The 15913-nt window shown below is 46.6% G+C and overlaps 2 protein-coding genes across 3 annotated transcripts; both read left to right on the top strand.

The window, feature by feature from the left end:
• The first annotated feature begins 73 nt into the window (after positions 1–73).
• On the top strand, positions 74–4277 carry LOC120221216 (T-cell surface glycoprotein CD1c-like). 2 transcript variants are annotated; one of them, XM_039218490.1, is made up of 6 exons: positions 74–332; positions 754–1017; positions 1631–1909; positions 2117–2395; positions 2740–2830; positions 2957–4277. In XM_039218490.1, exons 1-6 carry the CDS (start codon positions 272–274, stop codon positions 2976–2978), a joined length of 996 nt encoding a protein of 331 aa, XP_039074421.1. In that variant the 5' UTR covers positions 74–271; the 3' UTR covers positions 2979–4277. The 2 variants fall into 2 exon arrangements, with proteins under 2 accessions (XP_039074421.1, XP_039074420.1); XM_039218489.1 differs by having other exon boundaries at positions 751–1017.
• A 7281-nt stretch (positions 4278–11558) lies between these two features.
• LOC120221218 (T-cell surface glycoprotein CD1b-like) lies at positions 11559–15567 on the top strand. The gene is given in 7 exon segments (XM_039218491.1): positions 11559–11674; positions 12221–12487; positions 13095–13115; positions 13118–13357; positions 13564–13842; positions 14082–14175; positions 15090–15567. Coding segments are annotated over 7 exon segments (981 nt in total). The 5' UTR covers positions 11559–11613; the 3' UTR covers positions 15109–15567.
• Positions 15568–15913: the final 346 nt, after the last annotated feature.

Below are 15913 nucleotides of genomic sequence, written 5' to 3'. Positions count from 1 at the left end.
ACGACCTTTGCAGAGGGAAGAAGGCGGGGTGGAGGCTGGAAACAAGGAGATGAGCTGGAAGCCAGGCGGGATTACAGTCTTGGTCTGAGCTAGAGGGGAAATGAGAGCCTGAGTAGGTGGCTGGAGACTGAGGGAGCAGCAGATCTTTGTCATTTCAATCAACAGTTGGTGGGGAGGACGGCTTATTGGTGGAAGAAGGAAGTCAGAGCAGAGACACTGAAAAGCAGGTTTGCTGAAAACAGAGGGGAGTGGAGAAACATCTGCAGGCGACATGGTGCCTCTGCAGCTCACCCTGCTGGCTGCTCTTCTCCTGGGGACTCACAGTGCACAAGGTAAGAGCCTCTGCCGGCTGCCCAGTCCCTGGATCCAGGCAGAGTATGGTGGCCTCTCCCAAGATGATTTGGATCCTCATGTGGCCGGAGTGTTCACACCCTGAGAGGTCCTGTCTCCAGGTCAGGTCTGCTCTGAAAGGATGGTGGTGAGTGTGGGGCCCTGAGTCAGGGAAATGTCATCCTTAACCTAGTCATGGCTCCTTCCTTCTCTTCCTCATTCTCTCCCTCTCTTCCTCCCTCTCTCTCCTTCTCTCCCTCTTCCTCCCTCCCTCTCTCCCCCACTCTCTCTCCTTATCTCCCTCTCTTTCTGCCCTCTCTCTCTCCTCCTCCTCTGCTTCATAGCTGATTCACTTTCCAACTTCTATTTTCTGCTTGCTTCTTTTTTCCCTTAAACTACCTGACCCTCTACTACCCACAGCAGTCCAGGAACCCATCTTGTTCCACGTCATCCAGATCACGTCCTTTGTCAACGAATCCTGGGCACAGCATCAGGGCTCAGGCTGGCTGGGTGACATACAGACTCATGGCTGGGACAACAAGTCTGGCACAATAGTTTTCCTGCACCCTTGGTCTAAAGGCAACTTCAGCAACGAGGAATTGACTGACCTGGAGCTTCTGTTCCGTGTCTACCTCATTGGATTAACTCGAGAGTCTCAAGAATATGCCAGCCAATTGCACTTCAAGTGTGAGTTCCCTCAGAAGGCTCCTCTGTTTCTGGGAAACATGCTCATACCCTTCTGGACCATTGCCTGTTATTCCTGTCCCATGATAAAAATCTTCATGAATAAACTTGAGGGTCATTCTGGGTGTTGACTCCTCAAGATTTCATAGACTCTTTTCTGACTCCTTTTTTCTTGTTCATTTTTATCTTTCCTCAGTGATCTCCCTTCTATGATCTAAAACACAGAGACACACAATGGTGACCCTCTGTGCCTGACTCCCTTAAACTGTGATCTCTTCCTCCGTTCAGTTTCTTCCAACGTTTATGCTCACAGCTCAACAACCATTATGACCCATGTCATGTGCCCTGTACTTGTGTTTCCTTCTCATGGGCTCTGACCTGCACTTTACTATCACTTCTCTGACTTCTTCAAATCAAATACTTAATTATTGACATGTATCCCTATGGCCCCCTTCCCCATCCCACAAATTCTTTTCCTTATTCCTGATCAAACACATCCTTGGCTTACTCCCACACATCTATTAATACCTTCTTGCTCCACTTTTTAATAAACTCCTTATATCATTTCTTTCATTTCTCCCCCCCAAATCTCTTTCTCCTTTCTCCTTCTTCCCAGATCCCTTTGAAGTACAGGTGACAGCTGGCTGTGAGCTACATTCTAGTGATGTCACAAAAGCCTTCTTACAGGCAGCTTATCAAGGATCAGATTTCCTGAGTTTCCAAAACTTGTCATGGGTGCCATCTCCAGGGAGTGACAGCAAAGCCCAGAGTGTCTGTGATCTCCTGAACCAGTATGAAGCCATCAAGGAAACAGTGCAGAGGCTCATCACAAACACCTGTCCCCAATTTGCCTTGGGTCTCTTTGATGCAGGGAAGGTGGATCTCCAGAAGCAAGGTGTGTACAGCCCCTTCCTCTAAGATTTTTCCATATACGCCCTTTCCCACCATCCCTTTCAAAGTTAGGACAAAGAAGAGCTCAATAAGAATAGGGTTTTCTGGGTACAAGTTTCCTAGAGCAAGATAATATGTACATGCCGATGTGGTTACCCCCTTAAGCTGTGTGTTAGAATCCCCATCTGAATACCTTTCATGCCCTCTGCAGTGAGGCCAGAGGCCTGGCTGTCCAGCGGCCCCAGCCCTGGTCCTGGCCGTCTGCTGCTGGTGTGTCATGTCTCTGGCTTCTACCCAAAGCCAGTGTGGGTGATGTGGATGCAGGGTGAGCAGGAGCAGCCAGATACCCAGCGAAGTGATGTCCTGCCTCATGCTGATGGGACATGGTATCTTCGGGTGACACTGGATGTGGCGGCACGGGAAGCAGCCGGCCTGTCTTGCCGAGTGAGACACAGCAGTCTAGGGGGCCACGACATGGTCATCTACTGGGGTGAGTAAGATGGAATCTGTAGGTGTAAGAAGGTGGTTCTTGAGCTTAGAGGGTAGGGCAGAGGAAAGTTTCATGGCGCCAGAACTAGGTGAGTGCAATATCAGGAAAGAATAAATACAACTGATTTCGGGAAAGTAGAGATGGAGCCCAATTGGGGCTCTGATGTAAGAGACTTGGGGGAGAGATGAGGCACCCTTCTCTGGGCAGGTGAGAGAGCAGAGTGACAAGGCTGTTTGAAGACGGCATTCACATCCAATGCACCTGTTGATATGGGGGATCAGTGAACAGAATAGAACTGGCCGTGGATCAAAAATGACATCTATGTGTCTCTCTAATACCCACAGGACACCACCTTTCCATGTACTTGATCCTGTTGGCCGTGATAGTGCCCCTAATTCTTCTGATAGTCATTGCATTGTGGCTTAAGAAGCGCTGGTGAGTTCGTTGTGTTTCCTCCTCTCTTCCCAGTTTATTTCATTTTCCATTTTTACCTGTCTAGCTTCTGTCTCCTGACCCCTGACTCCTGCAATGCACCCAGTGTCTCCCATCTGTCTTCCACAGCTCCTATGAAGACATCCCGTGAGCTTCCTCACCAAGCCTTCCCCGAAGGCCCAGGAGCCTAGGACATCAGAGTGATACCATTCTTTCCACCCTCCATTTAATTTTGTTCCTGTTTCTGCTTTATAATCATCAGTTCACACAAACTAGTCTAGTCAGATCACTCTGTATGGAATGCCTTCTTTATAATCTCCATTTGTTTAATAGTCTTCAACTTCTGAAGCCTATTATGATTCATATCCTCCAGAATCTTCCCTAATTTGTTGGTAAGAAGCTCTTCAACTCTGTTGTATGGGCATCTCATTTCTCCCTGCACGGCAGCACCTTAGTGCTTTCTTCCCTTCCAATATGCAAGCTCCTTTGAGACAATGATCATGATGAAGGTGTGTTTTTTGCAGGTAAAACGTGCTCGGTGAAAATCAAACCCAAACAAAGGATATTCAAGTTGGACGTACTGTCCTACTGACTTTCCTCATTATGTTCACTCCTGCCATGGTTATAGGTTTTGAAGGATTGATGTTTCCCTCATTCTTTAAATGTTTCTTAAGTGGCTCCCAAATCCCATATCACTTTAGCTCCCTCATTTTCTCACTAAACTCTTAAGGAAAAATGCAACTTTGCTCCTTGCCGAGCTTATTTTCCAAATACAATGATGCTACTCTTTCCAACTTATTCCAAACATGAAGAGAGAAAGACTGTGCAATGGGGCAGACATGTCGCTGATGGTTAACAAAACAGAACAAGAGAGCTGGTCACCAAGGTTAGGGTGGCATCAAGGCAAGGGAAGTTTATGGAAGTCAACCCCCTCCAGGGGTGGCACTATCTCAGATACCCTTGCCTGGACTTTGTTTTCTTTGAGACTCATTCACTAATTCAAGTAATACTTCTCAGGCTCTGAACACGGGACAGGCACACTTGTGAACTGATCGAGGAGGAAACAGTGGGGACTGTATCCACCTGACCGGTGTTGCAAGGTCCATTTTTTTCAGTCTGTTCATGTCCTTTGTACTTGGTACTTTTTTTTGTTTCAGTTTGGAAATTTTTAATCAACTTTATCAATGTATAATTTACATACCACAAAATCCATCTGTTTTAAGTATACAATTCCATTCATTTTGACCTATGTCAAATAGGTCAAACTTATAAAGTAAGAACACAGTCAAGGTATAGCACATCCCATTACCCCAGTACCCCCATGCCCATTTGCAGCTAAACCTAACACCAACCAGGAAGACTTGCAAATACTGGTATGCTTACTGATATAGTTCAGCTTAGATGTGTCTTTTCTATAATTTTATTAAAATAAAATAACTTATATAAACCATGAGAGACTCTTTAAAAACTTTTTTTAATGTTTATTTATTTCAGAGAGACAGAGACAGAGTGTAAGAGGGGGAGGGGCAGAGAGAGAGGGAGACACAGAATCCAAAGCAGGCTCCAGGCTCTGAGCTGTCAGCACAGAGCCTGACATGTGGCTTGAACTCACTGACTGTGAGATCGTGAACTGAGCCAAAGTTGGCCACTTAACCGACTGAGCCACCCAGGTGCCCCAACCATAAGAGACTCTTAAATTCAGAAAACAAACTAAGGGTTTGTAGGGTTGGCGGGGGGGATGGACTAAATGGGTGATGAGCATTAATGAGGGCACTTTTTGGGATGAGCACTAGGTGTCATATGTAAGAGAGGAATCACTGGGTTCTACTCCTGAAGCCAAGACTACACTGTATACCAAATAAATTAAATTAAAACAAAAAGGAAAAGAGGCACCTGGGTGGCTCAGTCTTGACTTCGGCTCAGGTCATGATTTCATGGTTTGTGAGTTCGAGCTCAGCATCAGGCTCTGTGCTGACAGTGTGGAATTTGCTTGGGATTCTGTCTCCCTCTCTCTCTGCCCCTCCCCTACTTGCTCCCTACCCCTCTCTCTCAAAAATAAATTTGAAAAAAGAAAAATTAAAAAAATTTAGAAAAGGAAAAAATGAAATCGCTTAGATGTACTCTTTATATCTGAGTGTTTTTTTTTCCACCTAGTATATGGTTGTAATCCTTGTTATTGCTCAATAGATCCCAAGTATGAATATACTATTGTTTTTTTTTTATTCACCCACTCTTTGATGATTACTTGTTTTGTTTCTAGTTTGAGGCTCTTTGATTGTTGTTTTGTTTGTTTCATTACTTACCTGGACTAATTCTGTGGATTCTGGCTGCCCTGTTCACTTTGCTTGCAGTGGGATGGTAGGGAGAGGCGGGGTAATGAAAGTCACAGTGCTATGTTTTCAAAGAGATAAGGCATGTGCTGCTGCCCCCTAATACCGTCAGGCAAGGGGTGACTCAAACCAGGGTCTTTGCAGAAATATAGTCTGTGTGCTGAGCCCCCCCTCCCCTTCAGTGAAAGCTGAAGGTCCTAGAACAGAATGCTGGAAAGACTTTTATTAATCCCCTGGATTAAAATGAAAGTTCAAGTCAGTTGGGGGAAACAGAGAACCACTAACCACCCCTCCTTTCAAGTTTTAGTGGCCAACAGGAATCCAGGCTCTGAAGAGTCACAAACACCTTTTATGTTTCAAGATTATGAGAAATAGTGACAGTTGGCCAAGTGTGTTCTTGCAGGAAAGCTGGGAGCAGACAATGTGAGGGGTGCTCCCTGTGGGTGGTTTATGGGGAGAGGGGTGGCCCAGTCCCCTGGCCCCCCACGAGGGACAGTCATCCTCAGGGCCAGAGGTGGGGGTGCTAGCGACGACGGGTGATGCTGTGTTCCACAGACAATGGTATGAAGGGATGGTTTGAATGTTAAGTTCAATTGCAGCAGTTGGAAACAATTCCTCCCAACATTGTTATTAAAATCTTAAGAGATTAGAGCCTGGAAGGATTGAGAAATTCTGAAGAAACTAAGCAAAAACAAACAAACAAAAAAGAGGGTAGTAGATGTCAAAGACATGAGAGTTCTCTGTGGGTGCTGACCAGCTTTCTTTGTCCCTAAGTGCATCTTGGAACAGAGACCTTAGGCTGGTGTCAAGGGCAAGAGCTTCTGGTAGCAGGTCACAGTGCCTGCTCAATAGTTCCTGGGGGCCCCAAGCAGAGAGCCCAAGGAAGCCTGAGAGGATGGTGATGGTGGCACCAATTTCTGGGGGTCACACTGTGTTGTCAAGAATTCTGTAGTGCTCTTTTAACACACATCAGCACCCACTTTGCCATCGTGAACTGAGAGCCGGTCTGAACTGCACTGACCACACTATCTTCCCAATAACGGCATGGTCCTCGATATGTGAAGGTAAGAGCACAATGTCTTTGCTGAATTTCTGGAACAGTGGCTTTAGGACACACTGGCTTCTCACAACACAGTGAGGTCCAGCTCTTTCATCTGCTAGATCCCTTGTAATAGTCGCTCAACACGATGGTCTTGCTGGTGAGATCAATGTCCTGTGAGCAATGCATGACTGTGCCCCCAGATGCCAATCCATGTGTTCAGACTTGCTGCCATTCGCCCAGCCCCATGGCCACCAACTCCTTTCTGCAGCTTTGTCAAGATTGTTTTAGCTGTTTCCCATAATTTTTATTCTTGGAAAAAAAAAAAAAAAAGCCCAGAAACCAAATGGGCACAAATAAGCTAAAGCTCAGACTATGGCTTCCACTTACTATTTCCCCACTAGAAGGGACCAGAAAGCCTTGGGGAAATGACTAATTTCTAACTTGAGATGGAAAGTTTCTACATGAGTTTGGAATGGCTCTGCTACTCAAGAAAGGGATGGAGAGCATGATGAGGAGTAGGGTTCTGAATTCAGAAGCAGCTGACTTGAAAAAGATTCCAAGTCACAGATGGGAATCTCGGCAAAAAAAAATGGCTAGGATAGAGTCAAGCGTTTCACCTACATTGAAATCCATGTATCTGCAGTAGAAAAACGTAATGCATTGGTCACCTAGGACACTATACAAACAATGAATTCTCTTGAAAACTGGTAAAGAAGTGGAAAGAAACAAGTACTTATTTTGTCTTCAGTTATCTCAGGTTCATGAGGTGGTTATCTAGGAGAATACAACTTTTTAGAAATATTTTAACCAATGAAGAAAGTGGAATACCTTTACACTTCCCCTAAAGAAATACTTGGTCTAGGCTAGTTGTTGTCAAGGTGTGTTCAGGTGTTATGTGGGAGCTCTGACACCCTTCCAGAGGCTCCGTGAGTTCAAGACTACCCTTATAGCAATAATACAATGATATCTTAGTGAACCTTGCTTCCCAGAGACTATATGGTGTGTAATATTGCATCAGATTGCATTTGGAAGCAGATATGAAAATATAGCTGCCTTCTATTAAGTCAGATGTTAAAGAGAATTGCAAAAATATTAAACAAATTTAAAAACCTAAAAAGCCACTATTCTCACTGTTTTTTTTTGTTATTGTTTTTAAATACACATTCAGCTTGTTTTTATTTTAAGTTAGTAAATAAGCACATATTTTAAAAATATTTTAGTTTTTGAGGTGCCTGGGTGGCTCAGTCAACAGAGTTTGACTCCTGATCTTGGCTCATGTCATGTTCGTGGGTTCAAGCCCCACAGTATGGAGTTTGCTTGGGAATCTCTCTCTCCCCCTCTCTCTGCCCCTTTCCCCTGTCCCCTCTCTCTATACATAATTAAATAAATATTAGAAATTGGGGCACCTGGGTGGCTCAGTTGGTTAAGCATCTGACTTCAGCTCAGGGCGTGATCTCACAGTTCGTGGGTTGGAGGCCTGCTTCAGGCTCTGTGCTGACGGCTCAGAGCCTGAAGCCTGCTTCGGATTCTGTGTCTCCCCCTCTCTCTGCCCATAACCTGCTCACTCTCTGTCTCTGTCTCTCTTTCTCTCAATAATAAATAAACATTAAAAATAAAAAAAACATTAAAAATTAAAATGCATTAGTTTTTACTTCTAGTATAATATCTATCTATCTAAATTTTCACCCCTCTCACATTGCTGGTGGGAATGTAAAGTGGTATTGCTGTGGTAGAAGATTGGTAGGCACTTCCTCAAAAATTTAAGCATAGAATTAACCATCTGACTCAGACTTTCCGTTTCTAGGTAAATCCCCATAAAAACTAAAAACAGATGTTTGGATAAATGTTTGTACGAGGATGTTCGTAGCAGCACTATTCACAATAATAAAGAGTGCATAGGAAGAAACACCCCAAATATCTATCAGTGAGTAAATGGCTAAACAAAATGTGGTAGATTCTATTTAGAATGGAACATCATTCAGCCGTAAAAAGAAATGAAAAAATAATACAACGTGGATGAGCCTCAAAAACCTGATGCTTTCAGGGAAAGACACCAAGTAAAAAGGTGCTGATGTTGTATAATTCCACTCATATGAAATACTCACAGCAGTGAGTCCACAGAAACAGAAAGAGGGTTTTAAGTTCATAGGGGACTGGCCTGGGGGAAGGATGGCGGCAGGTGACTACATAATGGTTACGGGCTATTCTCTTGGCTAATACACATTTTGGGCAAGTTGCTTGAGCTGGTAGTCGCACAATATTGTAATGTACTCAATTCCATGGAATTGGCTTATTTTATATTGCATTTCACCTCAATAACAAAACAGATAAGCAATTAGATAATACAAAACTCTGGCGTCTAAGTATGGGATGTTCCATTGGAAAAGAATGGAAGGAGAGATGGAAAACCTTTAGAGAGAAAAAAATTGCCTACAAGGTAATAACAAAGAATAATAGAAGTTCCCTTTTCAACAGTAGATGCAACAAAATAGTAAATTAGAATTTGATGCTAGAATTTGAAATCCAGGCATGCCCAGACCTCTGTCTGCTCTACAGACATAACGATTGTATGGACCCCACCATATGCACTCCTAAAAGAAAGACAACAGCAAAAAAACAAAGTAAACCTACAGGAATAAAAGCATGTAAAAAATCCAAACATATGGTTTGGATTCAAAGACCAATAAGGCAAAAAAATGTGGACTTTCCAAGCAGTCTCAGAAGTTTAAAATTTTTTTTTATGTTTTTTTTAATTTATTTCTAGGAGAGAGAGAGAGAGTGTGTGAGCAGGGGAGTGCCAGAGAGAGAGGGAGTCACAGACTGAAACAGGCTCCAGGCTCTGAGCTGGCAGTCAGCACAGAGCCCGACGCGGGGCTCGAACCCACAAACCGCGAGATCATGACCTAAGCAAAAGTTGGACGCTCAACCGACTAAGCCACCCAGGTGCCCCAAAGCAGTCTCAGAAGTTTAAACCTCTCAGGAGGGACACCAGGGTGGCTCAGTCGGTTAAGCATCTGACTTCGGCTCAGGTCATGATCTTACGGTTTGTGGGTTCGAGCCCCACATTGGATTCTGTGTTGACAGCTCTGAGCCTTGAGCCTGCTTCAGGTTCTGTGTCTCCATCTCCTTCTGCTCCTCTCTCTCTCTCATGCTCTCTCTCTCGCTCAAAAATAAATAAATATTGAAAAAATAAAAATATTTAAAAAAGTTTAAATCTCTCTTTCTGCATCCCAGTACTGGGGAAGTGGGTACACTGTCACTGGAAATTGCCCCTTACAGCTCAAATTTGAGGTTCTTTGTCATCCTTAAGAACCTGTGTGTTCTGGGCAAAATTAACTCCATCAAGGTTCCTGAGCTCAAATGAAGTCTCTGAACTCGCTTCCAAGTTTGGAATAAAATAGGATGGGGATGAGAATCTGGATGGTGACAAGGTAGTGCAGAGCTCATAAAGGTGCAAACAGCAGGTGCTCAATTAATACTCATTGGATAAATGAATGAGTGGGGCAAGATACACTTGTCATTTTTGGGCCTGTTGTTAAGTTTCATCCATTGGTTAAAATCGCAGAATTGGAAAGAAAGCAATACAACTGCGGGCTGCTCGCTGGCTTGCTTCCTCTGCCCAGCTTCGGGCCATAGGGACCGTGCCCTTGGCTCAGGTTGCAGGACACGCACAGCGTCGGGCTTCAGGAGACTGCTGCATGCTAGCTCACTGGGCTGCTGCCTGCATTTAGGTGGAGGGGCCTCTACTGGCCCTGGCTCTGCAGAAATCTCATGTTTGACTCCAAGGTGTTTGTCTTCTTTGCTTTTGAGGTAGAATTTAAGATATCTGTTATATTTCTTGTTGCCAGGATCTTGGAGGAATCAGGGAATTTTTCACCCATTAATCCTGCGCTCTCTCCTCTTTACCAGTAAAAGCAGGACCCTGTCTCCTGAGCCTGTTGACTGGAGTAATCTGAGTGTCTGAAGATTTGTGTCCACTGAGGCTTTTGTCTTGGAGGCGTGGGCCATTTGGGAGAGGGGACAGTGCAGCCGGAGTGTGGGTTGATGTGTTAAGGTGCCTCTTCACGGTCATCAGCCACTTGTCCCAGTGAGTGCGGTCGCGCCTTTGGTCGGGTTTGCATCCGAGCAGAGGCAGTGGTGGTTTACTGGAATTCCAGGAACATTATTCTGACTTCCGTACTTCACAATTTGGACTTTGCGATCAGGGTCGGATAAAGGCTATTCTTAATAGTGTGAGCCACTTATTCAGAGGCATAGAGATCGTTACCGTCCTCATTTTGGATTTTTTATCTACATACATAATATCAGTGAGTGAAAGTCCCTCGTTCTTGGAATATTCTACTACCACCTTTCTGCTAGATGATGTGTAGATCTATGCAAACTTGTCACGTTTTTCTGATTGGAGAAAATCCAAGCATTATCCTTACAGCTAACATATTGACTAGAGCCCATATATTTCACTCCATGGATGCTCAATGCATTGTTGCCATGTGCCAAGGGCATTCACAGAGAACACAGGGCATGGCAACTTAGGATTCAGATCTCTGAACCTTTGGTGACAAGTGACAAGCCCCTTGTTCATCTAACAATCTTTTATTTGGTGTTAGAAAGGCTAAAATGAAAGGTGAGGCTGTGAGCATGCAGGAGACACCCCAGGTCCTCCTGGACTCCAGAAGATTTTCCACTCTAAACTCCAAAGCTTGGGAGCCGCCAAAAAGAAGTTCATATGTCAGTAGAAAATGTCATTTTTACCCTCCAAAAATGGCCTTGGCATAACATAAATTTGTTTGGATTCCTAAACGGCAGGATGTATATATCATATGTGGTTCTGGGATTTGGGTCTGTAGCACTACAGTCTAGGTGATGTTTTCAATGCTTTGCCATGTTGTAAATGACTGTCAACATATACAGCACCCCAGAAGTGAGAATGTGGGTGAGAGGGATGCGAAGAGGGGGGTGAGAAAGGCCACAGGAGCCCCTAGTGATGGGAGTGCAGAGCAGGGAGGCAGGAGGAGGTCCAGCTGGGTGACTAAACCAAAAGCATCCTTCTAGACCAAGGGGTTGATCCAACATGACCCTCTTATTTCACACTGGAAGAACCGCACCTGAGGAGGTGAAAAGGCCCTTCAGAACCATGGAGGGGGTGTCTTCCACAGTAAGAAGCAGGAAGGGAACTGGCCCCTGGGGCCGGGGAGACAAGAAACTAAATATCAGATTGGCTGGAGTGGAAAGGAGGGGTGAGGGGGAGGCCCCGGGGCTGTGGGAGGTGCAGCTTTTCTCTTGCTGGGCAGCCTGGACTGGGAAGGGCTCTGCCAGCTGGGAGAGAGAGGAAGTCACCGCAGAGCTCTGAGCGAAGCTGCTGAGCCAGAGACAGAGGAGAGGCTCTGAGAGTCAGCAGCTGGGTCCCCAGGGAAATGCTGCTTCTGCAGCTGCTGTTGCCCGTGGTCTTCTCCCCAGGGGGTGGCGGCGAGGAAGGTGAGTGACTGGCCAGCACTGGGATGGGCTGTGGATAAAGTCCTGGAGGGTCAGGTCGTCCCAGCACCTCTGCCCATTCCCCCCCCCCCCCCCACTGGAGGTGGGCTGGGCACGCCCTAGACCTTGGGGGCAAATGTCTCAGGCTGTCTGGTGCTTTGCCGACTCTGAGTTCCTTTTCTCTGGATCTTTCCAATTTTCATTCTTTCATTGTCCCTGGCTTCTCCCTTTCTGCTCACCTTTCTTTTCTTTTTTTTATTTATTTTTATTTTTTTATTTTTTACAAATAGTTTATTGTCAACTTAGTTTCCACATAACACCCTGTGTTCATCCCCACGAGTGCCCTCCTCCATGCCCATCTCCCCTCCCCCCCACATCCATCAGTCCTCAGTTTGTTCTCAGCATTCAAGAGTCTCTCATGGTTTGCCTCTCTCCCTTTCCCCCACCATTTCCCCCCTTCTTCTCCCCCTTGTTCCTCAGTTAAGTTCCTCCTAATCCTCCTATACTTGCAAACTCTGCTCACTTTTCTTAACCTTCCGTCACCCACAGCCTTTCAAGGGCCCACCTCTTACCAGGTGATCCAGATCTCGTCCTTTGCCAACAGCAGCTGGGCGCGGAACCAAGGCTCAGGATGGTTGGGGGAATTGCAGATCCACAGCTGGGACAGCGACATGGGCAGGGCGATTTTCCTGAAGCCCTGGTCCAAGGGCAACTTCAGTGAGGAGGAGGTGGCCAGGCTGGAGGAGATCTTCCAGGTAAACCTCAACGGGTTCATCCTGGAACTACAGGACCATGCCCATGAGTTCCAGATGGAATGTGAGTCCATGCCTCTCATCCAGGGCGGTTCTTGACGACTTCTCTCTCTCTTGCTTCAGGCCACTACTCCCTCTGATCTCTCCCCCTCCTTCCCACGTTGCCCAGCTGTGGCACAAGCTTACCTGGAGTGGCGACACCCTCAGATTCCACACCCCCAGAGAGGATTCGCATGCTCTTCTGACGGGTGAAGGTCCCCTTTGTAACATCTGGTTGGCTTGTGGCTGGTTTGGCATCTCTCGAACTCCAAGCAAGAAGCCCCACTAGTCTTCCCTGATGCTTGAGCCATCTTTTCCTGCAATCTCCCACCTGGAGCCTCCTGCCCGGCCCTCCTCCCCATGCACTCTTCCCTTTCACCCTGCAGGGCTGGCCCCCGACCCTCACATTCTGTCTGCCTCTCCCCTGTTCACACACACACCATCACAACTGCCTCTCCGGCGTTGGTGACATGCATGCCTCTCCCTGGTTCTCAGCTCTCTGAGATTCTGGCTCACCATTTATTTCACAATGCAGATCTTTCTCATCATCCAAATCCCAAATCCCAGGTTCTTCCCCCGTCTCTTTCTTGTTTGCTTCTTAATAACGGCCTCTCTGTTTTCCTTCTGTCCAGACCCCTTTGAGATCCAGGGAATCGCGGCTGTAGGCTGCTTATAGGCGGGGGCACAGGGAGCTTATTGCGGGGAGCGTTAGGAGGACTGGACTTTCTGAGCCTCAAGAATTACTCCTGTGTACCCGCCCCAGAGGCTGGGAGCCGGGCTCGGCGCATCTGCGGGCTCATCCATCAGCACGAGGGCATCCGGGATATCGCCGCGAAGCTCCTCTTTGAAACCTGCCCCCAGTATCTCCTGGGCGTCCTCGATGCGGGGAAGGCAGGTGAGTCCTGTGCCGCCACTAAGGCTTTTCTATTTCACCTCCCACCACTTGCTTTACGTTCAAGAGTAGGATGCACCTAAGAAGAGAGGGGCTTAATCGATACATTTTTTCGGTTTCCAAAGGAGAAGGGGTCACTGTCCAAACCTGAGTTTCCAAATCCCTCTAGAGTCATAATCCATCCCTCTCCCTGTTCCTTCCTGCCCCAGTGAGGCCAGAGGCCTGGCTGTCCAGCGGCCCCAGTCCCGGCCCTGGCCGTCTGCTGCTGGTGTGCCACGTCTCCGGCTTCCACCCAAAGCCAGTGCGGGTGATGTGGATGCGGGGTGAGCAGGAGCAGCCGGGCACCCGGCGAGGCGACGTCCTGCCCCATGCCGACGAGACGTGGTACCTCCGGGTGACCCTGGACGTGGCGGCGCGGGAGGCGGCCGGCCTGTCTTGCCGAGTGAGACACAGCAGTCTAGGAGGCCAGGACGTGGTCCTCTACTGGGGTGAGAAAGCGCAGGGGCCCCGCTGGGCATGGAGCTGATGGTCCTCGGGCTTAGAGGGAGGCGCTGGCTGGGGGTGGGGATGATCCTTGACCGGAAGGGAAGGGGAGGGAGGGACGCAGCAGGGGAGGCACCGAGGGCTTGAGCATCAAGAGCAGGTGACCATCAAGTAGGCAAAGGAAGGTTAGGAGATTCAGAAAACGGGTTTAAAGTGATATCCTGTGTCCCTCCCCCACCTTCAGGAACCCCCATCTCCATCGGCTTGCTGTCTTTGGCAGTAATAGTGCCCTTATTGATCCTTTTGACAGTTCCTACATTTTGTTTTTTGAGGCGCAGGTAAGTTTTTACTTCTAATCTTTTTTTTCTGTGTACCCTTCCCTTCTACCATTTTATAGATTTATACCACATTAGCCTCAGCCTTTTCCACCAGACCCTCCCCTGTCTCCCCAGTCCCATCTCCTTTACGTAAATCCATTGTTTAAGTTGTGGCGAAATGCACAGGACACAAAACCTACCTTCTTGGGGCACCTGGGTGGCTCAGTTGGTTGGGCATCTGACTTGGGCTGAGGTCATGATCTCACAACTCGTGGATTTGAGCCCTGCATCGGGCTCTGTGCTGACAGCTCAGAGCCTGGAGCTGCTTCAGATTCTGTGTCTCCCTCCCTCTCTGCCCTTCCTGGCTAGCACTCTGTCTCTCTCTCTCTCTGTCTCTCTCTCTCTTTTAAAAGTAAACACTAAGAAAAAATTTTTTCAAAACCTGCCTTCTTCACCATCTTCAAATGCGCAGCTTAGAATGTATCAAGTACACTCACATTTTTTGCACAAGCCATTTCTAGAGCTCTTTTCATCTTGAAAAATGAAAACTCTATACCCAAAGAACAAGCCCTTCTTGGTGCCTCCTCCCCAGGCCCTCGCAAACACCATTCTATGCTCTGTCTCTGTGAATGTGAGGACTCTGGGGACCACACCTAAGTGACATCGTTAGCAGTTGTTCTTTCGTGCCTGCCTTCTTTCTCTCAACACAACGTCCTCACGGTTCATCTGGGTGGCTGCAGGTGTCAGAATTTCCTTCCTTCTCAAGGCTGAGGAATGATGTTCATGGCACGAACATGGCACCTCTTGTTTATCATTCATCTGCCGACAGATGTGGCTGATGCCACGTTCTGGCTACTTGTGAACACTGTTGCTATAAACATGCAAGTGTGTGTATCCCTCATGTAGAGCTATTTTTTTGCTTGTGTTCTTCTTAGGTCATATCAGAGCATCTAATGGACCATCGTGTGACTCCTCTTCCATTTGGAATAAACATCCAGAAACCCAGAAGCTCGAGTGTTCAGCCCGGGAGTTGATCATGTCATATTTCATCAAATAATCCTCTTGTTTGATCACATCAAAGTTACCATAAGATGCAAGATAAATCATTATTTGTAACTGGTAGAAAAATAATAGAAAACTGTCAGTTTATTATCAGGTGGTATCAATAGTAGGCTTCACCTGGGTCTCCTGCATGTGAGATGTGGGAAAGAATGTGCTCCAGAATAAATGAAATATGGTATACTACTTCCTGGTGACTTCCCTTTGGCTTCTTATGGTAAAACTTTTTTCTGCTTCTGCTGAAATATCATTTGCCAAAGTAAGCTATGTACAATTAAATGCTGGGATCATTTATTTGCAGAGATGCCAAGTGCTGGGAGCCGCACTGACCTCTCTGGATGGCAGTCACAGCAAGGAAATGGTAGTGTTTGCACAGCTCCTGCCATGAGAAATGAAAACTGGTATCTCCTTCTGCTACTACTGCTCATGTTGGAAATAAGCCTGCTGGTATTGACCAGGCCTCACAATATTCCATATCAGACCCATATTCTGAATACAGATACCTCGTAAGGAAAAGCATATTCCTGCCTTTACAAAAGAGATTTCAGATGAAAGCTCTGTGGATGATTGTCAAAAGGCTCTTCCTATGGGCCTTGCAGATCCAAGACTTAGGGGGTTAAGAACACAAGAGTTACAATTGAGCCTGGCCCCGAGACAAAGAGCCTAATTTAGAATTAAGGAATAGATAAAGGCAGAACTT

The sequence above is a fragment of the Hyaena hyaena genome, unplaced genomic scaffold, assembly GCF_003009895.1.
Source record: "Hyaena hyaena isolate Hyena2069 unplaced genomic scaffold, ASM300989v1 scaffold_766, whole genome shotgun sequence".
Taxonomy (NCBI): Eukaryota; Metazoa; Chordata; class Mammalia; order Carnivora; family Hyaenidae; genus Hyaena; species Hyaena hyaena.
The sequence above is the reverse complement of the archived record's forward strand: the minus strand, read 5'-3'. Positions and strand labels throughout refer to the sequence as shown.